Raw genomic sequence first — 26,971 nt, 5'->3', positions numbered from 1 at the left:
TGTGAGGAGATGTACATCTTTCTCGTAAGAATACTCCTTCTTCCTCTCAATCTACTCTCATACCCCGCTAGCTCTCGCCATCTTCGAAGGTGTGTGAGGTCTTGGGTCTGAGACCGTGAGGGAATTGATGTTGTGTTTGATAAGTGTTTTGCTTAGTGCATGAAGTTTCCATCTTCATTGCACTAGCTAGTATTGAAGGAACACAAAGAATTGTATTGTAAAATGTCTCTCTTGATGGGAGAAACCATAATACAAAGCCTTTTGGAGGGGGGATCAGCTCCATGCAAGTCGGGTCCTCAACTGTTGTCAAATGCTAATTTCTCTCTCTTTTGAAGTATTGTTCATGCTATCTAACTAGGTGTTATGCATTTTGTTGCTCTCTCCACCCAAGCACTCTTGTTAATCTCATTAGGAATCTATTCTAATGAAATTCTCACTATGTTCATGTTGTTTTCCGCTACACACAAGTTACTAGACCATTAAATGTTACAGAAAGGATCAACTTTTTTATGCCCAATTGGTGTAGTTGGCACATTTATGCTTATTTTAAGTTGAGTTTGACTCTGTTATACAAAGGAGACTCTGCCGGATTTCCTTCCTGCGAGTTGTGACTTTCATTGTTGGCACCTTTTGAGCCTATTTCAGTTAAGATTTTACTCCTGATACAAAGGTTACTCTGCCCAAATTTTTGCAGCTGCTCGCCATAGTTTGGCACCTCTCAAATCCTCTTGTTAGTGATGGCTTCTTCTTCAAAAAAGAAGGAGAATTTCATTCGCAAGTGAATTTGGCAGCAACTTCACCATGTGGAAAGAGCACATGAGAGATGTTTTGACAAACAAAGGCCTATCAGAATCATTGAAAGAGCGTGCAGAGGATGATGACTATACGCAAGCTCAGTGGGAGATTTTGGATGCAAGAGCCATGGCTAGGATATGTCTACATCTAGCCGCGTCAGTGTTCTTCACTATCATAGGAAAGACAACAACCAAGGAACTTTGGATAGCTTATGTGCATCATAGGAGAGCAACAGTGCATCCAACAAATTTTTTCTGATGAAAAATCTTATGAAGCTCAACATGAAAGAAGGTAGCACAGTTTTTGGTCACTTAAATGAGTTCAACTCCTTGTTTAATCAGTTGACATCTCAGGGCTTTAAGTATTTTGACAACAAACTCAAGTTTATATTCTTGTTATGCTCTCTACCCAGTTCACGGGACATCTTTTGCACATCCATTAGCAATTCGGCTCCAAATGGCAAGTTAGTGTTCAATGATGTCACAAATGTGTTGCTTGCTGAAGAAATTTGACGTAAATCTCTTGACGGTACTAGTCATGGAGATGCATATATGGCTGGTAGTTCAACAAAGGCGAGAGACCGTGACAGGAACAAATACAAAAGCAAAAGTAGATATCGTAATCCTCATATTCCTAGCAGATACAAGAACTCAAGTAGAGACTGCAATGCCAAAAATGTCGAGTGTTACTGTTGCCATAAGAAGGGTCAATACAGAAAGGATTGTCGTAGTTTCTTAAGAGATCAAAAAAACATGCAAAAAGATAATTCTAGCGAAGGCAAAAGTATGGTAAAGATTGAGGAGCTCAATGTGGTTGAGTCTCCCATACCTACCACTGCAGTACAGGATGCTCCTCTCTAGTGATGAACATTTTTCCGAGAGAGATTCATGCAGAGGTGACAGCAGATCCCTCATATGTTCTCATTTTCACTTCAGATCTCACTCCAAATGCTTTGGTTGCATAGGATGAGGGTTATGCACAGAATTGGATTCTTGATTTTACACAAGAATCCCATTAAAGAGGTTGAGTATAGACGCGTTCGTTTTGAGGATGTAGCCTCTGAACCAACTCAATTCAGTAGTGTTGCACCTAATCCTCAAGTGCAAGATACTATTATTGCTATGGAGAGAGCAGACTCCAGCAGTCAGCAGGCACTGGGACGCTCTGTAAGAGTATCACGTGCACCCAAGCGGTTTAAGTCGGGTATACACCACATTTTGGTCACTGACATTGGAGACCCAACCTACTACAAAGAATCTATACAAATGGACGATAGTGTTAAGTGGGAGTAGGCTATGCAATCAAAATACAATTTGATTGTGGCTAATGAGACATGCGATTTGGTTGAATTAGCAAAAGGCAAAAATGCTTTACCTTGCAAACGGGTATACAAGAAGAAGTATACAATGGAAGATCCCGAGTCTAGGTAAAAGGCTCGTGTAGTTGCCAAGGGTTTCAAGTAGCAAAAAGGTGAGGATTTCAATGAGATTTTATCTCCAGTATTCAAGATGATTACACTTTGCACTGTGCTTTGCTTGGTTGCTATCCAAGACATGGAACTTGTCCAAATGGATGTGAACACAGCATTCCTTCACAGGGATCTAGATGAAGATGTCTACATGAAACAACTAGAGGGTTTTGTATGTGAAACCCAAAAAGCCAATGAGGGCATAATTGGTTTGTAGACTTAAAAAGACACTCTATGGCCTCAAGCAAGGTTCAAGCCAATGGTATCAAAAATTCGAGAAATTCATGCAATCTCAGGGTTACATAAGAAGTCAAGAGGATCACTTCTTATACACAAAGAGGTTGAACGATGGATATTTAATCATTTTGACCTTCTATGTAGATGATATTCTTATCGCAAGAAAACCTATTGATGAGATCAATCAGTTAAAAAAGATGCTAAGCACTCAATTTTCCATGAAAGATTTGGGAAATTCTAATCACTTTCTTGGTATATGTATCAAGAGAGACACGCAGCATGGAATTCTTGAATTATCTCAAGAAAAGTACATCCACAAAGTCTTGCAACATTTTAGTATGCAGGGGGGGAAGTCACAGAGTACCCCAATGCAAGCATACTCCAAACTTAGCAAGGAAGATTCTCCCAAGATAGTTGCTGAGAAAGAGGAAATGGCAAAAGTGCCATATTCTTTAGCAGTTGGCAGTTTGATGTACGCTATGGTATCCACAAGACCAGACATTGCACATGTAGTGGGATTGGTTAGTAGGTACATGTGGCAAACCCTGGCAGGAAGCATTGGGAAGTAGTGAAGAAAATCCTTAGATACTTAAAGGGTCTAGCTAGCAAGTGTTTATGCTTCAAAAACAATGATGCATCTATTGTAGGTTACACGGATGCGGATTATGCGGGTTGTGTGGATCATGGAAGATCCACATCTGGTTATGTGTTCATGGTTGTTGGAGCAGATATCTTTTGGAGATCGTGTCTCCAAGACTACGCATCTTCGTCTACCACTAAGGCAAAATATGTTTCTGCGTCTGACGCAAGCAAGGAAGCCATATGGTTAGCTCGTCTAGTGGGAGCTTTGGGCATTCACGAGGTTCCAGTACTACATTGTGATAGTCATAGTGCCATTGCCTTGGCAAAGAATCCGGTGTTTCACTCAAAGTCAAAACACATAGAGGTCAAATACCATGTCATACAAGATGCATTGGCTGGCAAGTGCATCGAGTTTGTTGTTGGGGTATAAAGCCCAATGTGGTCGCCCAGGTAAGTGGGCGGGCCACCACGTATGTACACATATTCTTTTGTAAAAACCTAATAAGAACTCACTATGCTCTACACATTACAGTAGAGCGAGTTCACCATATCGTCGTGCTCTTCTTCTCGCACTCTCTCTCGCGTCGCACTTCCGCTCGTACTCCTTCAACTGGTATCAGAGCTCAGATCGAGGCTCGGGACAGCACTGCAGGAGGCTAGTGTCACCAGCTCAGATTGGAGTGAAATTCGACAGGCGAAGACACGGCCCCAAATCTCGTGGGAGAACCCGAAGGTCTTGGTGTGCTCAGAATTTCATTCTAAGGTCATCTCGGCCACCGTTCGGCTTCGACAAAGGTCTGCGCAGGACATTTTCGACTAGGTGGTCTCGGCGGGTGCAGATCCGACTCTGCAAATTTGGGGTTTTCGGCCTACGACTGCAGGTGCTGAGGACATCGACACTCCCAGAGTGTTGAATTGTGGCTGTCTACACATCGAAGGACGGCTCACAGTTCTTGGAGGCGTGTCACATACGACACGGGCGCATCTACACACAGACTGTAGCCGACATCCACTGGTTCATCAGGTAGCTTGTGTTTGCTGCTTGATATTCCAGATTCCATCCGGACATTGCAGGTACTTCCACATGGGATGTATTGTCAGAGATGATGTATGTCTGTTGAGGGTTTGCTGGCTGTGAGTCATGCAGCAAACAACCGCCGCAGCAGTTACAGCATACAGTGGGAAATTTGTGGATGTATGACTTTGTGGGAAGTCTATGTACTATCAGATTTACAGCAGCCTTTGTTGAGGGTCGAGTGAGGTTTTATTGAGCTGGGGGATTCTCCAATGTTGAGATCCTTTCGGTGATACAGGTCTTGGAGCAATCCCTCGAGCACCCTTAGATAGGCAGCTAGGATGTATTGACTGTGAGTTAGACAGTTGGGATTACATCTTTGCTTTACTGCCGTTGAGGCATTGTCGCAGTCTATGCTTATAGGACAGTGAAAGGACAGTCAGAGACAGTACAGGTGTAGGACAGGTTTACCCGCAGCTTACAGTGTCAGAGAGACAGTGTTTTTGAGTTGTTTTTTGGTCTGTTTTTGAGTACACCAGAGCCATTTTACAAAGGAGACTCTGTCGAAATTTATGCAGAATCTGAAGCTTTTTTGGTTCATTTGACAGGTTGATATTGGTTCAGAGGTCAGTTTACAGGGGAAACTCTGCCGAATTTTTCCCAGGAAAGTAAACCACTGTGAAGCGTAGCTATGGCTGGATCACAGGACACTGCTCTTTACAATATCAAGAAGCTGGATGGAACCAATTTCCCATTGTGGAAGAAGCAGATTTGGCACGTGTTGGTACAAAAGAAGCAGATAAAACCTGTAAAGCTCAAGGGAATAAAACCAGAAGATATGGACGAAGATGAATGGAGCGAAATGGATGAATTGGCACTTTCTACCATTATGCTGACTTTGGCAAAAAGCGTTTACTTCAATGTAGCAGACGAGATGTCGGCTTATCAAGCATGGTTAAAGCTGAGTGATCTTTATGAGAAGCAGAGTGCAGGTTCACAGGTATACTGGCTTAAGAAGCTTGTTGACTTGAAGATGAAAGAAGGGACACCTATGTCCAATCATCTGAATGAATTCAACACAATCTACAGTCAGTTGTCAACTCAAAGTGTCAAGTTTGATGAACCTGTTAGACCTATGTTCTTGTTGATCACATTGCCGAAAAGTTGGGACACTTTTCGCACAGCTTTGAGTAATTTTGCACCTCCAGATGGTTTGAACATAGCAGGTGTAGAAGGAAGTCTGCTTACTGAAGAAACCAATAGAAAGACAATGGACAAAGGCAAAGGAACAGCCTTAGTTGTCAGAGGAAGGACCAAAGAAAACTACAAAGGTGGAAAGAGGAATCAGTCTCGTAGCAAGTCCCGCAGTGCTAAAGGCAAGAGTGACATAGAATGCTACCATTGTGGCAAGAAGGGTCACATGAAAAGAGACTGCAGAGAATGGAAAGCAGAAAAAGGCAAAGAGAAAGCTGAAGACCATGGTGAGAAGAACAAGTCCTCATTGAAGATTCAAGAAATAAATGTGACAAACACTGTTGCAGAGGATGACAGTCTAGTGTCAGGAGACATCTACTTCTTGAAGAATACAATGGACTCAGCTCTTCTTACAGCATCTGATGGAAATGCACTGAGTGACTGGATTATAGACTCAGGGGCATCACTTCATGTGTCTCCAAACAAGGAGTGGTTTACCTCTTATGTGACCACTAAAGATCATGTTCAGCTAGGCAATGGGCAGACATGTGAGATCTTAGGTGTTGGAGATGTTCAATTGAAGTTTCAGAATGGCTCTTCTTTCACGCTGAAGAATGTGAGACATGTTCCTGCAATTACAAAGAGCTTGATCAGCACAGGTTTACTTGATGATGCTGGCTACGTCACCACTTTTGGACGGAACATGTGGAAGATATCCAAGGGTTCTATGACAGTAGCACATGGAGTAAAGTCTGGAGGACTTTACATGATTTATGTATCAAATGTCTCTAAAAATGTAATCAATGTAACCGAGCAGCCGAACGTTTCTTTGTGGCATAGCCGGTTAGGACATATGTCCAAGAAGGGAATGGAAATCTTGTCTCGTTCTGGTTATTTGCCTGGCTTTTCATTTAATGATTTTGAATTCTGTGAACATTGTCTGTATGGTAAGCAAACACAGCAGCCACATAATCATAGAAGCAGTAGAAGAGATACACAGTTGGCACTTGTTCATAGTGATTTGTGTGGACCTATGCCTAACCTATCTCTAGGGGGAGCTTCTTACTTTATGACATTTATAGATGATTACTCGAGGAAAGTATGGGTTTACTTTCTCAAGCACAAGGATGAAGCGTTTAGTGTTTTCAAAACGTTTGTGACACTTGTCGAGAATCAGAGTGGCAAGAAGCTTAAATGCTTACGCACTGACAATGGTGGAGAGTATGTTTCAAAGGCCTTTCAGGACTTTTGTGAGTCAAAAGGTATAAAACGTGAACTTACTACTCCTTACAATCCTCCTCAAAATGGTGTTGCTGAGAGGATGAATAGGACCATACAAGAGAAGGTCAGAAGTATATTGTCTAATGCACAGCTGCCAAATGGGTTTTGGGCTGAAGCTGTATCAACATCTGTTCATCTTGTAAATAGATCTCCTAGCAAGGTTTTGCAGAAGGATTCAGTGCCAGAGATGGTATGGTCAGGCAAAATGCCCTCATACAAGCATCTCAGAGTGTTTGGCTCTGAGGCATATACTCACGTTCCAAAGGAATTTAGGAACAAACTTGAGCCAAAGAGTAGAAAGTGCATCTTTCTAGGCTATGGTAATTCTGGTGAGATGGGGTACAGACTTTGGGATCCCGAATCCAGAAAGGTTGTCCGCAGCAATGATGTTCACTTTAATGAATCCAAATATCATTCTAAACCAGAGAGGGTTGAGGAGATTAGAAGAGTTGTCTTCCAAGAAGATGGACCTGCACGTGCAAGACATAATGTCAGGGCTCAAGAGCAGCAAGGACAGGATAGAGTGGAACCACAGGTTGTGGCTGAGCCTGAGCCACCTATTGTGTGTAGATCTGGACGTGTCACGCGACCTCCTGATAGGTTTGTTCCATCTATGAACTATGTCATGTTGACTGATTGCAATGAGCCTTCATGTTACAAGAAAGTAGTGCAAATGAAGGACTCCGGGAATTGGCAATTGGCCATGCAGTCAGAGATGACAGCTATGCATAAAAACCAGACATGGAAGCTAGCAAAAAGGCTCTACCTTGTAAATGGGTTTACAGGTATAAGATCACCACTCATGATAGTCAGCCAAAGTACAAAGCAAGGCTTGTTGCCAAGGGCTTTAAGCAAGAACAAGGCATTGACTTTGATGAAGTCTTCTCTCCGGTGATCAAAATGACTACATTGAGATGCTTTCTTGCATTGGTTGCCATATTAGATTTGGTGTTGCACCAAATGGATGTCAAGACAGCATTCTTGCATGGTGATTTAGATGTGGAAATTTACATGCAGCAGCCAGAAGGGTTTGTTGAGAAAGGCAAGGAAGATTGGGTATGCCATTTTTTAAAGAGTCTTTATGGCTTAAAACAATCACCGAGGGCATGGTACCATAAATTCCACAAGTTTATGCTTTCTCAAGGCTACAAACGTAGTGAGTTTGATCACTGTCTATATACAAAGAAGGCTAAGGATGGCAGATGGCTGATCCTTATTTTGTATGTGGATGACATGTTGATTGCTGGCAAGCACTTGGAAGAAATTTCAGCTTTGAAGTCAAAGATGGCAAAATCGTTTGACATGAAAGACATGGGTGAGGCAAGTCATATACTTGGTATGCGCATTGAGAGAGACAGATCAAAGAAGTTGATTTGGTTATCTCAAACAGAGTATATTGACAAGGTTTTGCAACGTTTCAATATGGAGAAGGGAAAGGCACTGAGTGTTCCATTGCCACCATATGTGAAACTTAGCAAACAAGATTGTCCTATGTCTGAGGAAGAACAGGCTGAAATGGATAAGATTCCATATGCGTCTGCAGTGGGTAGTTTGATGTATGCAATGATTGCTACTCGCCCAGACATTGCATTTGCAGTGGGAGTAGTAAGTCGATACATGTCAAACCCAGGCAAGAAACATTGGGAGGCAGTGAAAGGAATATTGAGATACCTGAAAGCTACAAAGAGTATGCGTATATGCTATGGGAGTCAGGAGCTAAGTGTAAAGGGTTTTACAGACTCACATTATGCAGGTGACTTAGACAACCGAAGGTCTACGTCAGGGTATGTCTTTACATTGGCTGGTGGAGCAGTATCATGGCGTTCTAGATTACAAGATTGTGTTACTCAGTCTACTACAGAGGCTGAATATGTTGCAGCATCAGAGGCATGCAAAGAATCAATTTGGCTTAATCGACTAGTAACAGATTTGGGAATCAAAGAAGAGATGCCTGTGTTATATTGTGATAGTCAAAGTGCTATACAATTGGCTCGCAATCCAGTTTATCACTCAAAGACAAAGCATGTGGATGTGAAGTATCATTTCATCAGGGAAATGCTCGAGGATAAGCAGCTTCAGCTTGTCAAAGTTCACACCACAGAAAATCCTGCTGATCTACTTACAAAAGGACTTCCCTCAGAGAGCTTTGCGCATTTTCGCAAGCAGTTAGGTGTAGGGTAGTACATCACTTCTCTACATCTCTTGTATATTAGCTTGTATAGTAGCTTCTCTCACACTTAAAGTACCACATTGGACTTTAAGTGGGAGGTTGTTGGGGTATAAAGCCCAATGTGGTCGCCCAGGTAAGTGGGCGGGCCGCCAGGTATGTACACATATTCTTTTGTAAAAACCTAATAAGAACTCATTATGCTCTACACATTACAGTAGAGCGAGTTCACCATATCGTCGTGCTCTTCTTCTCGCACTCTCTCTCGCGTCGCACTTCCGCTCGTACTCCTTCATTTGTCAAGGTTCACACTAACGACAAACCCGCAGCTCATGAAGAGCCTAGCCTCGAAGCGATTTACACATTGCATAGAACTTATGGGTGTAGGATGAAGCCTAGGTGATGCTTCATCAAATTTGTATAGACTAACTATATTGATGCCACTATTGGCCACCATGACCTTCGAGTGGGAGTTTGTTGGGATGTAGGCCAGGTGGCCGCACGAAACCACCCTTACTCTTTTTCTCCCTAATCAATATAGGGAGAGAAAGTGAGAGAGTGAGCACTCTCTCACTTTCCTTATCATTAACCAAACTCCTATTCTGTCTATGCTTTATTCCCTTCCCCCTTCTCCTTCCCTCTCTTGCACACTCCGCAGTAGCACCCATCACTGGCATCACTTGGACTATCCGTCTCGGATCTGCAATCACTTTCAACTTCAAACTGCTATAACTTGAGCACCATGGCTCTGTTTGATGAGCCATCTGGACCTGCTACGTTAGCACTGCAAGGTCTACATATTTGAGCCAAGAACTAGCACCTCGGACATTCTTCATCTGCCACCCTGTCAGGCCCTATCTGGATCCCATATGGTCTAAAAGACCACAAAAAGCATAGATATCCGTTGCTATTTGCCTAACCAAGCTCTTCCCATCTCCTCAAGCCCTCTGCCATGCATCTAAAGCATACACATCACTGATTGTCCCCTCTGCTAGGGCCGACACCTTTTGGTTGCACCATCATTGCCCAACCCTCTTGTTGAACATTCAATGCTCAACCAAAAAAACGTCTAAAGGAACTGAGAAATTGCAGAACTGACAAACACTATGCAAAACGGTGAGCAAACCCAAAATCCTACCGTATGTACAAAGTCTTATTTGTGGCTAGTGTCAACCCTATTTAGGTTTGTTGCCCAACACCCTCTATCAAAACTTGATGCACTGCTGGCACCAACTCCCTTTCAGAATAGGGTTTGAGACGCACACCATTCACTTTGTTCTTGAGAAGACGATCGTTCATCCACATCAGCAAATAAGTACCATTAGGAAAAACATGGTGGACTTTGTAGGGACCTATCCACTATTTTTTAAACTTCTTCTGGAAGGTAGAATCCAGATAGCTTTCATACTTCATCACTAAATCCGCGTTCTCTATTTTCTTCTCCGACAAGTGTTGGTTGAACTTCGCCACTCTTTTCTCCTGCTGCTTCACATAGAAATTAGTTGCCACTTCATGGTCCACCTTCAAAACTTCAAGACTGGTTATCTTGTCCTGCAAAACATCTTGGTGAGACTTATTAATCCACCACATACCTTTTAGTGCACCTAGCTGCACATGCATAGGCAGCACCGCCTCCTTTCCATAAACCAACTCATAAGGAGTAAATTTGGTAGCCACTTTGTAAGAGTTCCAGATGACGTCTCAGTTGTGTCTTTGGTAATTGGTTTGCTTTGTTTCTTAGGGTTTTTCATCTTTGTTGAACTAGGTCTTGTAAATCACCTTGTGATCTTGTCCTTGACACAATTTGTTGCTCCTAGAGCATCAAATAATGCATTTGATTTCCCATAAGAGGCATAGGTCTTCCTCTTGTTTTCTTTCACTTCCTCACTCATTTTTTGTGATACCTTTCTTATCTTTTGGTTTTCTGACTAGGGAAATTGTTGAAGATCGCCTCTTTTTCTTTTGGTTTTGTTTTGTTTTCAAAGCTACTTGTTAGCCCGTCATCTGTATCTATCTCTGGAGATTCATTACCTTGTGGATCTTGGAGTTCTTCCTTGTTTGTGTCACTCAAATCCCTAATGGAAATCTCATCAACTATACATTTATGCTTGATAAATTCTTGTGTTTCCAAGTGTTCGGTTTTTACCATGATTCCATGATAACACTCATCATTTGGAAAGGTGATATATCATAGCCCTCTTTGTCACAAAACTTCATTACGATTACCTTGTTTACACATACATCTAGAGTAGCCAGTATTTGGTTCCAATCAAAAAGCTCAAACAATTCCTCAAAAAATGATTTTGGGATCTAATCCTTATCCTCCAGTGGTCTCTCTAGGATACAATTTTTCTCACCAAGCTCTCACATTAAGAAGGTCCACACATCCATGTTGGAATCAGGGTTGCAATAAAACACACACACCTTGGAGAAGACGAAGAAAGCTCAAGGCACACAACAAAGAGTATATTACTTAGTGTGCAATGTAAATATAAGATAGCCCAAGAGTGATGGGTGTATATATACAATGCACAAGGGGGGAAAACCCCCTAGTGAGGGAAGAAAGGCCGCGACGGTCCTAAGTGTGTTCACACACATCACCACAACATGTATATGGTAGACCCAACCTGCTCTGATACCAATCGTTGGAATTAGGGTTGTAGGAAAACACTCACAGCTTGGAGAAGACAAAGGAAGCTCAAGGCATATGACAGAGAGTATATAACTTAGTGTGCAATGGAAAGATAAGATAGCCCTAAAGTGATGGGCATGTATACAATGCACGGGGGGGAAAACCTCCTAGTGAGGGAAAAAATACCCCGGCAATCCTAAGTATGTTCACACACAATCACTACCACATGGATATGGTAAGAATTCAAAGATGTGCTTCTGTCTATATCCATGCAGGGATCTCTTGCTCATCATTAACCATTGTTGAGTCAAATTTCTCTGCAAGAGCTCTAATAACATATCTATAACTATGGTCTTTTACATTGATTCTTGTCGTAAATTTTTTGTGCCTCGAGTAGATGTGGTCATAGCCCAAATCTTGTACCATTTACTTTTTCCAAGAAAAAGTGTATGTCAAGAGATCAAAGTTTAAGGACAAGGCCAAATCATAGCCAAATATTTCAAGTAGCAAAAAGATGTAGATTGACAAAATCTTTTTACATGTGGGCAAGATTACTATTTTGCATATGATGCATTGACTAGTGGATAAAGAGGCCTCAGAATTAGGCCAAATGGATGTATAGACGGCTTTCTTTCATTGATATCCAAAGGAGGATGTGTATATGAAGTAGCGTGAAGGGTTTGTTATGCCAAGCAAATAAGAGCTTGTGTGTAAACTCAAGAAAGCTTTGTATAACTTAAGACAAAGTTCCAAACAATGGTATCAAAAATTTATTACTTTCATGCAATGTGTTGGATATTAAGAAAGTTATGAGGATCATTTCTCATACATGAAAAATCTTAGTGATTGATCATTTATTTTGCTTTTGTTATATGATTATGACATGCTGATGATTGGGAAGAACACTTCAGAGAATACAAATCTCAAATGAAAGTTGAGTCATACTTTTGCCATGAAGGATGTGGAGGAAGCAAATCACTATTTTGGCATGCATATCAAATATGACAAGTAAAAGGGTATAATTTATGAGCTTTTTCAAGAGTCGTACATTTAGAAAGTCTTGCAACATTTCAATATGCAGAGGGGAAGGCATCAAGTACCCCCATGCCAACATATTCAAAACTTAGAAAGAATAATTATCCTAAGTCTGATGTCGAGAAGGCCAAGATGGCTAGGATTTTGTACTCGCATCAATGGGTGTGCTATAGTGGCTATGAGCCTAGACATTGCATTTGCAATCTAAGTAGTGAGATGTTACATGCCTATACTAGAAAAGTAAACAATGGGATGCAATGAAACATACCCTCACATACTCAAAAGGTACCTTGAGCAAGTGATTGTGCTTCAGGAACAAAGATGTATCCATGGTTGGATACATAGATGCAGATTATGTATGGAATGTGGACATTTAGAAGTTAACATATGCATATAATTTCAAATTTGTTTCAGGTGCTATTTCTTGGAAATCATGCCTTCAAAATTGTACATCCTCTTCCACTATAGAGACTGAGTGTGTTGCAGTGTCAGAGGCCATCAAGGTAGCACTATCATTGGCATGTTTAGCGGAGGATTTAGACCAGAGTAAACATACTCCAGTGTTGTATTGTAATATTCAAGTGCCATTCCTTTGGCAAAGAATCCTATTTTTCATTCCAAAATGAAACACATAGAGATAAGGTATCACTTCAAACAAGATACGTTGGCACATAAGTGGATCAAGCTTGTCATGGTTCACATATATAACAACTCTGAAGAAGCTTTTAGTTGTGCAAGGCTCTTCACATTGCATAGAGCTAATAAGTGTGGGGTATAGCCAATGTTATGCTTGACAATTGTACTACTTATTTTTGTCTATAGGTTTGTTTAGCTCCATTTATGCCACATTGAGCATTAAGTGGAAGGTTGTTAAGGTAATAGCCAATATGACCGGCCATACATAACCATACTCACAACTAACATTATTTATATTAAATATACTCCTCTTCTAACTGTACGTGAGCATCCGCACACATTCCTTTCAAGTAGATATCCCAAATGGTATGAGTTATTAATAGAATTTGCAAGCTCTTTGTTATGAAAAATCACTAAATACTAAATCACAAAGAAAATAATGTCCTAGACTTTGATGAAGGGTCCCTTTGTTGCTTTTACCTTACCAGTTTGCCGTGGAGGTTTGATAGTTTCTTGTTTCTTACCACAAGACTATCTAGAAAATGGCTAACAACAAGCAAAAGCCACGATTTATCTTGCAAAAATGTTCAACTCTTATATCTCAAGAAAAAATTATATCACAAAAGTAGTATGAATTTCTTAGTCCAAACCCAAATGAAATAACTTGCAATACACTATCTATCATACCAATCTTAATCTCATAATTTTTTTATGAGTCACAATCACATTAACTTGTGTATGCACCACTTCATTTTAGAGAAATACTATGGGCTTAAAGTACTCACAAAAATAGCTACACTTCAAACAAAAATCTATAGAAATTGATGAAGTTTGTGGATAGACAATAGTGGAAAGTGTTTTTGAGTTACCCATACTTCTCCTCACACAACTGTTGGGGTATAGGCGTCTGTGCCTTGCCCGGCCGTCCAGAGTCTGGGCGTCCACTAACTTGTATACCTTATACATAGCATAAGTGTATAGGGGGCTGCTCACTCTTTGAGTCTCCCCACCCACATCGTGTTGTGTGTCTCCTTCTCTCTCTCTCTCACTCTTCGTCTGTGGTGCTCCCCGATCCCCTTCAATTGGTATCAGAGCTATGGTGACCGCGGAGAGCACGACGGTTTTGAGAGCTTCGAGGCGATAGCTCGCTCGCTCTTGACGGTGGAGTTCGATCGCGGAGTTTCACGGAGAGCGATTTTAGCTTGAGGAGCATTGTCTTTGGAGCTTAGGAGCTTGGTGTGGTCAAGCTTGGTCGAGGAGGCGGTTGCGGCTTCTTTGGTGAGAGGAGCTTTTGAGCTCAGTGGAGCTCGTTAGAGAAGTGCTCGGCGGAGGAGAGCTTGACATTCGAGTGCTTGGATGTTGTTGTGGCAGAGCTCTTGCATTGGAGCTCGCATTGAGAGGACATTGCATCACGCAGAGTGGAGCAGGAGCAGGTTCAAGACTGTGTGCAGCTCGTTTTTGCCATTTTCGGGCTCTAAAACGCAGTTTTTTGCGTAGCTCCGTCATACGGAGTCAGATCTACATGATCCAGGAGTCTAGGTCAAGGTTTTAGCACGCTCCGGATGCGATGGTGATGTCTATTTGCTGAAATTATGCTTTGAATTATAGCAGGTACAGCAGCAGGTTTATTTGTGCACTTTCGAGTCCCAAAAACACAGTTTTTGGTATATCTCACACACACGGAGTATCTTCTGCAGCAACCAGCAACTTCATAGGTGTACACAGGTTTTTGGATATGCATTTGTCCAGAGAGCCACTCGTGCGAGAGTGAGATATGTTGTCATGGTCTTGGCGGTTTATTTATGCCATATATGGATTTGTGTATTTGTTTGTGGCTGAGATTATTTGAGATTTGGCTCAATTTATAGAAGAAATCTGTTGGATTTTATCCAGGTTCTCGCCATAGCTTCTACGTATCCGTAGGTTGCTCTTTGACAGTTTAGTGGTTGAGTTTACTCCCACTTTGACAGGTGATTTTCAATCATCATTTGGTTGGAGTTTGGAGTCACTTGTGTATGCCCTTGTGTGCCGTATTTCGTATTGCGCATAGCGACAGATCTTGCAAGGTTTTGCGAAATGTTGCTATAGTTATCTGACAGACATTTGGTCATCGATTGAAAGGTATTTTGGCAGCAATCATCACTCACATGTATGTCATTCGAGGTGCCGTTGAGTGGTACTCCGGCAAGAGCGGGTATGCTCATATGTATGACTTTGTGAGGTGATTCCGGTCGAGTTTATTCCCGGATTGGCCATTGTGGCATATATTATTTTCTCTTTGAGGTTTATTGTTGAGATTTTGCTCCAGTTACAAAGGAGACTCTGCCAAAATTTTGTCAGATATTTATGCGCGATTGAGTCATATTGACTTGTGATTTTGTGCAAGGCTTTGCAGGGTTATTGGTGCAACTTTGCATCAGGTTTTGAGCCATATTTGTAGACTTTTGTTGATGCGATTCGAGCCAGTTTAGGGCTGATTTGGTTGACATTTGCTACTCATTGTTGATTGCTCTTTTGCGACCATTATGGCTGATTTTTCATTTGACTTCCAACATTATGGTCTGACACAGTTTGATGGTGTAGATTTTGTTGCTTGGAAGGAACATATGCTTGTTGCATTGGCGGATTTGGGGCAGGATAAACCCTTGCATGGTTTATCGGCGAAGCCCAATTCTATGCGTGGTGATGATTGGCAGGATCTTGATGAGTTAGCCATGTCTACGATTTGTTTGCATCTGGTTGAGTCTGTTTACTGGCAGGTCTCGAGGGAGACTACAACTCATGCTTTATGGCAGAGTTTACATGCTATGTACGCGACATCCATGTCTACAGGGGAGTCTAGTCCCATTTCTATGTCCATAGGAGAGATTGGTCCCACACGCAAGTCTCGACGGCATAGAGACTTGACATGTTGGCATTGTGGACATAGAGGGCACATTAGGCGTCGATGTTTCAGGCGTTTGAGACAACGGAGGCGACAGATGTGTGATACAGATTTGGGCATGATAGATGCTAGTGAGATCAGTACGGTGGTTACTGAGTATGCTTGTGATGGCGATGTCACATTTACATCTAGCTTGTCTTCAGACGATCTTATGTCTACGGATTGCATATCGGATTGCACATTGTCTTCACATTGGTTACTAGATTCAGATGCTACTTTCCATGTCACGTCGCATCGTGAGTGGTTTAGCACGTTTTCTAGTGGGAGACTTGGTTGTGTGCACATGGCTGATGGTGCTGTGTATGACATTGAGGGTACAGGAGACGTATGTTTGTACTTGCCCAGTGGTATGAGATTTACCATGTGTCATGTGCGTTATGTGCCAGATCTGAGATGGGATTTGATCTCAGTCAGACAGTTACGGGATAGTGGATGTCGGGTATCGCTGCTTGAGCGATCTTTTACGTTGCATTTGGGTTCGCTAGTGATTGCGAGAGGTTCCAGGAGTGGTACAGGTTACCCATTGCATGTGGATCACGAGAGAGACGGTGTTGTCTCTGTGATCACGCAGCCAGGTAGAGAGCGAGAGAGCAGGTGAGTCTCTTTTGCTCATGGGTTGCAGGGTACTTTGCATGGAGTGCAGAGTAGTGAGCTCGTTGTGCACACAGTTGGGGCACGACTTGAGCAGTCACACAGAGAGGTGACAGAGTCAGACATGCATACTTTGCTAGTGACTGAGCAAAGCAGAGAGTCAATTGTGCGAGATACTTCTATGCAGGATAGACAGGTAGAGCGGTCTTGCTCTAGTGAGTCACGACAGGAGGACATTGTGCAAGAGTCTATGCAAACGGAGTTAGAGCATGAGAGCTCTAGTGAGTCACAGCAGATTGAGTGGTCATGTTTACAGTGGATGATTGTAGAGGAGGCTGAGATGTCAGCGATTATGCAGTCATTCCTTTCTATGCTCGACAGTGAGCATGGGGATATAGTTGTGCAGGATATGTCTTCCAGCAGACACCTAGAGCAGCTAGTTTGCTCTGAGGTTGCACGACAGGTTGATGCGTCTTTTGCGAACAGTGAGGAGATGCATGTGGCTGACACGCCTTGTCAGTCAGAGATGCCTATTGCCAGGGATATATATGTTGATGCATGCTCCATAGAGCTAGCAGGGCCCGCTAGCATTGCATCGGCATTCGGTGGTCTCATGTATGAGATGTTGATCTTGAGACCGGATATCGCAGCTGCAGTGGGAGCATTTGCAGTTGGGGTTGTCAGTCGTCTGTTGACTGATGATGGCATAGTGCATGAGGGAGATATGCAGGTATTGCGTACATACTTGCAGTACGTGTGTGGTACGTCTGGTGGTGTATGGACTTACACGGGAGCAGGACAGCCGGATGCACACGATCACAGCCAGCCAGTGGGCATCGGTTGAGAGCGGTTTTCTCTCGCCTTTTGTAGTCTTTAGACTAAGTTCTCTTGCTTAAAGGCACAGTCGCCTTTAAGTGGGAGGTTGTTGGGGTATAGGCGTCTGTGCCTTGCCCGACCGCCCAGAGTCTGGGCATCCACTGACTTGTATACCTTATACATAGCATAAGTGTATAGGGGGCTGCTCACTCTTTGAGTCTCCCCACCCACATCGTGTTGTGTGTCTCCTTCTCTCTCTCTCTCTCACTCTTCGTCTGTGGTGCTCCCCGATCCCCTTCAACAACTTGGATGATACAGACATGATGTTATTTCCCAAACCAATGCTCATTGATGATGAGCCAATGTCTTCTCTCTTGGATTGCCTTATGAAGCCAAGTTGACTAGATCCACCAAGAGAATACTCTTCTAGCTAGTGACAAACATGCAATTAAGTTGCTTTATAATTAGCAAGCTATAATATTTCTAATATGTACCACCAACAATCAAAAACCAATTTCATCTTAGTTGGTCAAAATTTAACCAACTTGCAAAAATACATATTATACACATAACATATAGTGCTTTCTCTATATGCTTTGTAGTAACAGAAGAGTAATTCCCCCTCAATTAGCTAATTTTCTTAAAGTAGGAGTTGTATTATGACCATGCTTCTAAAATATTGGCATGCATAGCAAGGTACCAATAATTGAAAGTTGGATGGGAATTAAAGTGATATGACCATTGGGTAAACATTCTCTCTCTCTCTCTCTCTCTCTCTCTCTCTCTCTCTCTCTCTCTCTCTCACACACACACACACACACACAACAAAATTTAATATAATGTATTGAGTGTTGTACCTAATCAAGCAATGTAATACATAGGATTAGGCAACTTGAAGACACGATCTCCCACTGAGAAGCCACTTAAATCACTCCATTGATCCCCAACATTACCTATAATGGTGTAACCTAGTTCCTCTAAAGCCTTCCTCTTGCTTGACTTATAGATTGTTGCAGATACTCCATGATCCTCAGGTTGCCTGTCACACGAAAAATAACCCAACATATTTCAGTGTTTTTTGCATTGTGGGGGAGGTGCATATTGCAAAACAAAAAAAAAACAATGTGTTTGGCCTTCAATAGCACAATTTGACACATACCAGTGTACCTACACAAGTAATAAGGCATTAGTGAAGGGAAATTTATCTTCAGCACACAAAGGTGTTCTGTACAATTAGGTGGCACAGACTGTGAACAACATGCTGAGAATTAATAAGTGTATCAACAGACATAATGATGGCATCAAGTCAAGCATTTACAACATATATATCTCAATTTTCATGGAGGTCGTGTCATGTAAAATTTTGTGTAAGTTAGAATATATCTACCTATTGGCTCTATATTACATCTAAATCTATCTATACTTCTATACTTGTAAGGGGGTACCTTACCTATTGGGACAAGACAACTATGTAGACAAAAAATATAGCACATTTTGAATTGAAGATAACATACCACGTATTTAAGGGATATACTCCCATAATACAAACATTGCACAAATGCTTCTCTAAGATAATTTCCATAGATACATCCGAGCCTCTAAACCGCACATGTGCATGATTCAAGCACATACCTTATATGCATATCTTGCATGTGCATGAACATTACCTCAAGATCAAGGCTTCCCAATTGGCATAACCGGCTTTCTTAAGGTTGGCAACCGTAACATTCCGTTGGGTTTCAAAACGACCCGTCAAAAAAAAAGACAAAGTATTGCAATTTCTTAAGCTCGTTGAAAAGATGTAAAGTCTCTGGCAATGCGGGAGCCTTTGCTTTGACCACCCACTCATTGAATAGGGTATCATTGTAGGCCTCAGCTCTGCAAATAGCTCTCTCTCTCTCTCTCTCTCCCCCCCCCATTAACATCAACCACCAATAACCTGTTAAGTTCTATATTATTTTGCATCAACAGAATACACGGTTTCACAATGATAACATTAAAAATCTATATAATTAAATTTCAAACACCTAGCACCTCTCTCTCTCTCTCTCTCTCTCTCTCTCTCTCTCTCTCTCTCTCTCTCTCTCTCTCTCTCTCTCTCTCTCTCTCTCTCTCTCTCTCTCTCTCTCTCTCTATTTCTGATATGCTAAACAAATCAGATGTGCAAATGCAATATCCATTTCCCACCTCAATGTGCTTATTTCATGATGCTTGTGGCTCTAGGCCAACAATGCGTTAATATTCTGGAGTAAGTGCATAGTCACAACCTGAAACAAAAATGAAGTATATATAAACGAAAAAACTTGCATTCCAAAGCTCGACCAAGAACACAACAATCAAGAAGTAGCACCCCATCCCCCCGAGGCCTCTTCTAGCTCTCTCTCCTAGCAAAACAATCTTCATGCCAACTTTGAATCACTATGAGGCATGCAACCCAATTTGGAGTCCTTTTTTGTCCTTAAAAGGTATTCCATATGAAACATCATTTTGGCCAATCCAAATGAGCAAGAAAAGTGGTAACATACATTAAATAAACTCCACAATCAACGCTCATTTTCTTCCTCTCAATGAGAGAGAGAGAGAGAGAGAGAGGATGTGTTGAAAGCAATTTTGCCAACCCCAAATTGTGCAATTTTGTGATACATAGCTATTGGAAGGTAGACGACACTTCCTTTAGAGGCCAAACACCCAAACGTCATTGTCTTTGAAATATAAACTTGAAAGCTAGTAATTGTGCTATTGTTGATCCATGTGTGCGAGGTACGTTGCGGTCTTTTTTATAAAAAAAGTTATCATCGATAGTGTTTAGCATAAACAACACTTAGTATGAGAGGAGGAGGATAGAAAGAGGTACTTGCCAACTCTGCCAATCCGAGAAGTTGAGAAATGCTAGGCGAAGTTGGATTATGTGAGCGGACAATGGTTAAAACCTTTGCTCATGGAGAAGCACTCCAACACAAAATTAGATAGCAATTCAGACTCCTCTCAGGTACGAAAAAATGAGGCATAGTTTTTGGCTGTCCCAAAGGGGGGAGGCCTTAGTGATGGTTTCCTTTTTTGTTAATGAAAAAGAGAAGAATATTTTTTTTTAAATATAATATTTTATTTTTAGATTTTTTTTAAAGAAAAGATTATTTCTTTAAAAATGCATAAATTTTTTATTAGCCCCCCAGAGATACGACATACTCATTGGCGTTAGAAGCAAATATATGTTGAATCATGGAAAGGTGCATTTCATGGGACTCGGAGAAGCCTCCAAGCTATGACTACAAGGCTCTCCTAGTGTTGGGTCAAATTTATCAAAACCTAATAATTTCCTACTAAGATTCCGAGGGACTCTGCAAAGTTGAAAGGCAAAGAATTCTTGATGTCACTATCGTCGTCTCTCCTCACTGAAATCTTGATCGTGCTAGAACGGAGCAAAAGCCCTACCTCCGCCTCTACCCCCTGCATCCCGCCCCGCCTGCTCCTATGCTCCCTTCAAAAGTTCGACCTCTACTACACCATCTTGACCTGTTGGGGCATGCAAAGCGGTCTCTTAAGGGAATATAGCTGAGAACATACGAGTGAGGTTGCAGGTCGAGCAGAGAGAAAGGGGCGGAGGAAAAAGACATGGTCTATGAGTGAGGTCGTAGGTCGAGCACAGAGAGAGAGAGAGAGAGAGAGAGAGAGAGAGAGAGAGACGCTAGCAAGCGCATGAGTGCCACGATAGGGAGGGAAGCTGCTCCTATGGCCCACCTGGAAGGACGAGCAAAAGGAGGATAGGGTGAGGTTCAATCTTGCATTTGGCTTCCCATGAAATGCTTTGCATTGCTTCCCATGGAATGCTTGCATCCAAGAAGGTGTAGGTATAGAGGGTGAGTTAGGTCTGTATGTGCAATGGAGCTGGCAAGGCACTGCAAGAGAAAGGGTGCAGGGGGGAGAGGACAGAGACGCAAGTAGACACACAATAGTAGGGCGTTTTCTCTGTTGGAGCTCTCTCTCTCTCTCTCTCTCTCACAGTGATCCTGTAAGAATTTGTGACCTTGGAGCATCGCATGGTGGAGCTCAGAGAGGCAAGGTTGGAGATCGAGGACGACCCTCCGATCACAGTGGAGTTGTTGACTGACATGGTCAATGGCGAGGGCATAGGAGAGAGCAAGACCCTAGCAGGATTGGGTGCGATGCAAGACAAAATTGGAGGGGCTGTTGGAGGCATCCTGAATGGAGGAGGAGTGCTCCTACAGGGCAACACAGAGGGGATCGTGCTCCATCAGGGGCACGGTCTCAATCCTGCTTCTCTTGACCTGCTCCCCAGTCATCATTCACGGACACACTTTCGAGGGCTCTGCGGAAACCCATACCCTCGTCCTAACGGGCCGTCCCTAGTTTCTGCTGTAAAGATCAGCCCCACCCCACTACACTCACATAGGAGCATTGTCATGAGAGAGAGAGAGAGAGAGAGAGAGAGAGAGAGACTCCAACATCCATTGTGTTGAGCAAGCTCTATAGAAATCGGAACAGGGAGCCGATGGAAAGCGGTTCAAGGCAGTGAAGGAAGGGGACAATGGTAGCCGTGAAATCTCATGGCAACGAGTGCAGAGACAGAGCCAAGCAAGGGATGGCGAATGTCTGGGAGATCATGCAATTCTCGAACCTGAGCAAGGGCAAGAGCATCAGGAGATGTGAAAGCGGCGGGGTCGGTGATGGCACACGTAGGTGGGAACCAAAATCTTTTGGCTATGGCTGACCTCACACACAGAGAAATGGGGCGCCATAAACGAGAGAGAGAGAGAGAGAGAGAGAGAGAGAGAGAGAGATAAAAGGAAACTTTATAGTTTCTATGAATTTTATTGCAAATTACAGGGTTTTTTTCAAAACTTTGCAGGTTTTCTCTTTGAGTTCAGACTTCATATATTATCTCAATTGACTATAGCCCTACAGGCACCTACTACCTCCAAACTTCGAAGTGGCAGGCTTGGTGATTTTATCACTTGTTTTCTATGCAATCATTCAAGGAGGGCAAAGAAGATGTTGCAAGAGAAACTTCATATGTGACCTTAAGTGTTGCTATCAACTTTTAAGCAATACACGTGCCATAAGGCTAGCCACTAATTTGCCCTCGTCGTCACCAAAAACTTTCTTAAACAAGCTTCAGTAAAGAAGGGAGTGAGGCAATCATTTGGCACTCAATTGACGTTTTTTTGATATTTTAACCAATGTGAATCTAGCGTAGAGGGGCCACTAAGGGTACGTCTAACTTGGGGAGTTTCAATCTCTCCTTTTCGAGCTCATTTTTTTGCGTTGTGGAACTCATTTTAATCACCTTATCACAAGCTTTCAATAGAATTAATTTGGGGTTGTCGGGTTTGAGAGCCAATAGTTACGGTACCATTTTTGAAATTATGTGTATCAAAATCAGTATGAATAAGAACACCAACCGGAGCCAAAAGGGATAAAATACAGCCACGGAGTCTTGAGCCCACGCGTTGTCCAACGGATAGGCAATATTTTGAATGAGCTAGCCGTTTTAACTCCACTTTTTGATCGGACATACTGGTAGCTTCGTAATTCAATTCAGGCGAATCTTTGCGGATACCTTCATGAAAATTTCCTCACTCCATCTTCTCGTGACACGCAAAATTGACAATTGTCAGACATGGTGCTCGAACCCTAGCGCACGCTCCAGAAGTGGAGTCAATGTAACTAACCATCATGCCCCAACGAACTCGTTGTCTCCATTGCCATGCCTTTCATTAAAAAAAAAGCTTGTTGCAGATCCCGCGCCATGTCCGAGAAACTCTCTTTTCTCCTGTCTCATGCGACCCCAACCCGTCTTCCCCCGTTTCGTGCAAAGTGCAACACCTGCTGGCATTTCCCTCCTCCTACGACACTGGCAAGATGGGCTTACTCCTTGAATCTCAATTGATTCGGCCTCTTTTCTTATTTAACTTCAGCCGATACCTCCTATTGGTTGTCAAATGTAATATAACAAGGGGTTCATTTGTTCTTTCTTTGGGTGTTGTAACACAACTGGCCCCTCTACCCTACATCTTATTCTAGCCGTTGAGAAGAAGCACACATATTAAATCCTCTCATGTCTTGTGAAGAATTTGCCAACTTTTACACTTAGCGATGTGAAATTAGCCCGTTTTCTTCAAGATGAGCTTGAAATCTAGCCGGGATTTGTGATTTTAGCCAGTAAAAGTTATACACTAAACGTCTGGGTTTTTTTAATCATGAACACTTCTTCACCTTATAAGAAACTAGTACGGCCGACCGTCGTCGGCTTCTCTCTCTCTCTCCCTCTTTATCGCGTGCAAAAGGGTTTTTTTAATTTTTGGACTATAACCTAACCTTCAGGTCGCAGATTGCGACACGCATAAAAGGCTCCCCCTTCTGTCATATTATGTTAGTATGTTAGTAGATAGATGTGGCTGTTGTATTCTCGTTCTTTTCTGCTTGGAACAAAAGGTTCTCAGTCCTTACCTTCCAGGCTTCCACCAACCGTTAGAATTGTCTTGAGAGACAGTCGAAGAAGAGGCCCCGATTCTTGAACTCGCGCGCGCGCGCGCGTGTTTGTGTGTGTGTGTGTGTGAGAGAGAGAGAGAGTGGGAGAGAGAGAGAGAGAGAGCGCGGCCGCACACCCATGGTAAGCCGAAAGAGCGTTTGTGTGTGTGTGTGTGTGTGTGTGAGTGTGAGAGAGAGAGAGAGAGAGCAGAAATTTGCTTCCATTCTGGTAATAGAGCGGCACACCTATGGTGAGCCGAAAGAGAGAGAGAGAGAGAACCCGAAGCGATGGTGAGCGTAGTATGGCGCATTCGAGAGGGAGGTCTCGTCCACCCAGGCATAGCGAGCAGAGGCGTTGAAGTCGGAGGAAGCCACGAAAGCCCGAGCGTACAGCTGGGCCTGCTCCATCGCCTCTGCAGAGTCGTCCTGGTAGGCGCTGCCCATGATGTAGGCAGCCACATAGTTTTCACATCTATCTGGCACCAACGACCACCCACGCAGATTGTTGACCTCCACGTTGAAGCGCCAGCTGTTGCAGGAGAGAGGTTGCCTGTAGAGAGTTGTAGAGAGGGATGCCCCCTCCAGGAAGGAGAAAGTCATGCAGAACGCAGCCACTACCGCCCACATGATGATCGACACAAACTCTTGCTTCCCCTGCCTACACATCTCTCTCTCTCTCTCTCTCTCTCTCTCTGCGCTTTGGGCTTGGGTGCTTGCTGGTCTCCTTCTATCCTCCGGGTCGCACTCCAATTATTGTGTCGCTTTCCGGTCCGTCACACCACATGTCATACATACATTGAGTCACGTGGCATGCTGAGTGTACTGTAGTGCTGACTGTCCAACCTGAGCATAATCAGCCTGGCCCCACCTGCTGAGTGTAGTACGTCGTTTCGCCCCATGCGCGTTTCACTACATACAATTCAGCGGCGGAGTTTGAGCAGAGCGAGAGGGTCCTGACTCCTGCCCATTTGAAGATTGATTCTCTCTCTCTCTCTCTCTCTCTCTCTCTCTCTCCACATAGCATGTCAAATGCCATGTAACCTACAATGCCATCCATTGACTATAGGATATCCTGTTGTATACCTCTCTCCAAGGGGTAACTTGCCCTCTCAATTACCAAATTACAAAATTCCCTAGACCACAAGCACCTTCTGGCACCCTCCATGCCAATTGCATAAGGCTTTTTGGACTGTCCAAGGCCTTAGTACACGGTTGAATTTTGGATGCAATTGTGGACTATTTGAATTAGCTAGAATCTCTTCAGATTCCATCCGTTAGCTTAATTCACTATCTATAATTTCATAGTGAAATAGTGTCGTGCAGCAACGCGAGCTTGAACTAGTCTCAAGATGCTCGAGAGGGTTTTTTAGGCTAAACCAAAGCGTCACAGCATGCTCGTTGCTCTACATAGGAGTGTGCAAGTCTTTTTTAAAAAACGCTTTCCTCAATCGTGTCCTCCATGGCCGCCATGTTAGCCAATACATTGTAGCCTCCCCTCTTGTCCGCATCCTTAGCCTGTCGGGCATCCCCTTCCACACCATGCATGCCAACCTGTTGCCAGTCATTTGCTCGTGCGCAATCTGGCACCTCATTAGGTTTTGCTCTTGCCTTTTCTCCTAGGAATCCCTCACGATTCACAAAAACAGGGTAAAGTTTGTTGATTAGTGTCACATAGCAAAAAAAAAAGTACTATCGTTTGTAGACCCTTGTGAAAAGGGTGTTGACATTTGTGTACCTCTCTTTTTGGTCAAGAAGGCCATAGGGAAGTGGTAGAGAAAACATAGGGAAGTGGTAGAGAAAACGTGCAATTCTCTCACCATCAAGTAGTCACTCTCACATTACCTTTTATAGGTGACATTTCAAGCTTTACTATATTCATTTGAACATTTTCATGCGCGCTCACGTGCATCTCTCTCTCTCTCTCTCTCTCTCTCTCTCTCTCTCCCTCCATTAAAGTGTTCGGAAAAAATTATTTTTACCAAAGACAAATTTTCCTTTCTTGAATATGCCTAGAGAAAATGTTAAAAATTAGATTTATTTTTCAAGTTTTTATATTATTTTTCTCTATTTCGAGGTGGAACTTCTCCTTTTCCCCTTGCTCTCACTTGACATTTTTGAGATTGAAAACGGCACCAGTGTTAGAAAAAATCCGAAATCTAGTGTATTTTAACCGATTAAAATTGAAAAATCCTGACTAGATTTTAAGCTTGCCTTTAAGAAAACCGACAAATTTACACAAGTTTTAGTGTGATTGTCGACAAAAGATTCAAATTTTGACCTATAAACCGAGAGAATTTCAAGTTTTCTCTTATTTTGACTGTTTAGGAAAAATGTACTTTTCTAGCCATGAACGACAAGATATTAAGTTGAGACACATTTTTTTCGAACACATACCATTAACATGTCAAATGTGTTCTAATAATCATTTATTACAACAAAAAATGATGCCTTTTTGAGGCCATTGTGAAGTGTTTACCTTGTTAAAGAAGAGCGTTGAGTTTTGGCTTTCCCATCGTCTTTCCTCTTTCTTTTATTCAATCTGTTACAATACTTGCAAGTGTATTTTTCACCATTGTTTTTTATGCTTTTGAAATATATTGCAGTCCAAATAATTCATTGTTATGCTTGTTGGCTTTCTAAAAGATGCCTTGGAGGAGAGTTCAGCTAGGCATACTTTCAATGTTTTCGATGATGATTGAGACTTTATGTTATTTCAGTTTTAAAATATTAAATAGATTTTTTTATTCCACCTTTCATTTCACATCCTCACATGGCTTATATTAAATGATCTTTTTAATTCTACCTTTCATTTCACATCCTCACATGGCTTGACTTATCATGCACTCTATTCTTTCATAATACTAAAGTGAAGCTTCACCTTGCATAATTCTAGTACGTACATACATATACACACACATACATACATCCATACATACATACATACATATATATATATATATATATATATATACATATATATATGTATATATATATATGTATGAGAAAACCATGGTAGGGCTAAAAAATACATTTTCTCTAACCAATCAAAATAAGAAAAAACTTAAAATTCTCTCGATTTTTAGGTCGAA

The 26,971-nt window shown here is 42.3% G+C and overlaps 1 protein-coding gene and 1 pseudogene across 1 annotated transcript; one reads left to right on the top strand and one right to left on the bottom strand.

The window, feature by feature from the left end:
• Nucleotides 1-18,254: 18,254 nt before the first annotated feature.
• Nucleotides 18,255-19,312, bottom strand: LOC147426061 (acid phosphatase 1-like; annotated as a pseudogene).
• Nucleotides 19,313-19,548: 236 nt separating this feature from the next.
• LOC147426060 (uncharacterized) lies at nucleotides 19,549-24,125 on the top strand. Its single transcript, XM_086498974.1, has 2 exons — nucleotides 19,549-21,753; nucleotides 21,975-24,125. Exons 1-2 carry the CDS (start codon nucleotides 21,431-21,433, stop codon nucleotides 22,120-22,122), a joined length of 471 nt encoding a protein of 156 aa, XP_086355100.1. The 5' UTR covers nucleotides 19,549-21,430; the 3' UTR covers nucleotides 22,123-24,125.
• The last annotated feature ends 2,846 nt before the right edge of the window (nucleotides 24,126-26,971 follow it).

This window comes from Adiantum capillus-veneris, chromosome 24 (genome assembly GCF_014529385.1).
Source record: "Adiantum capillus-veneris isolate H3 chromosome 24, ASM1452938v2, whole genome shotgun sequence".
NCBI classification, from domain to species: domain Eukaryota; kingdom Viridiplantae; phylum Streptophyta; class Polypodiopsida; order Polypodiales; family Pteridaceae; genus Adiantum; species Adiantum capillus-veneris.
Note: the sequence above shows the minus strand (reverse complement) of the source record. Positions and strands in the feature narration are given on the sequence as shown.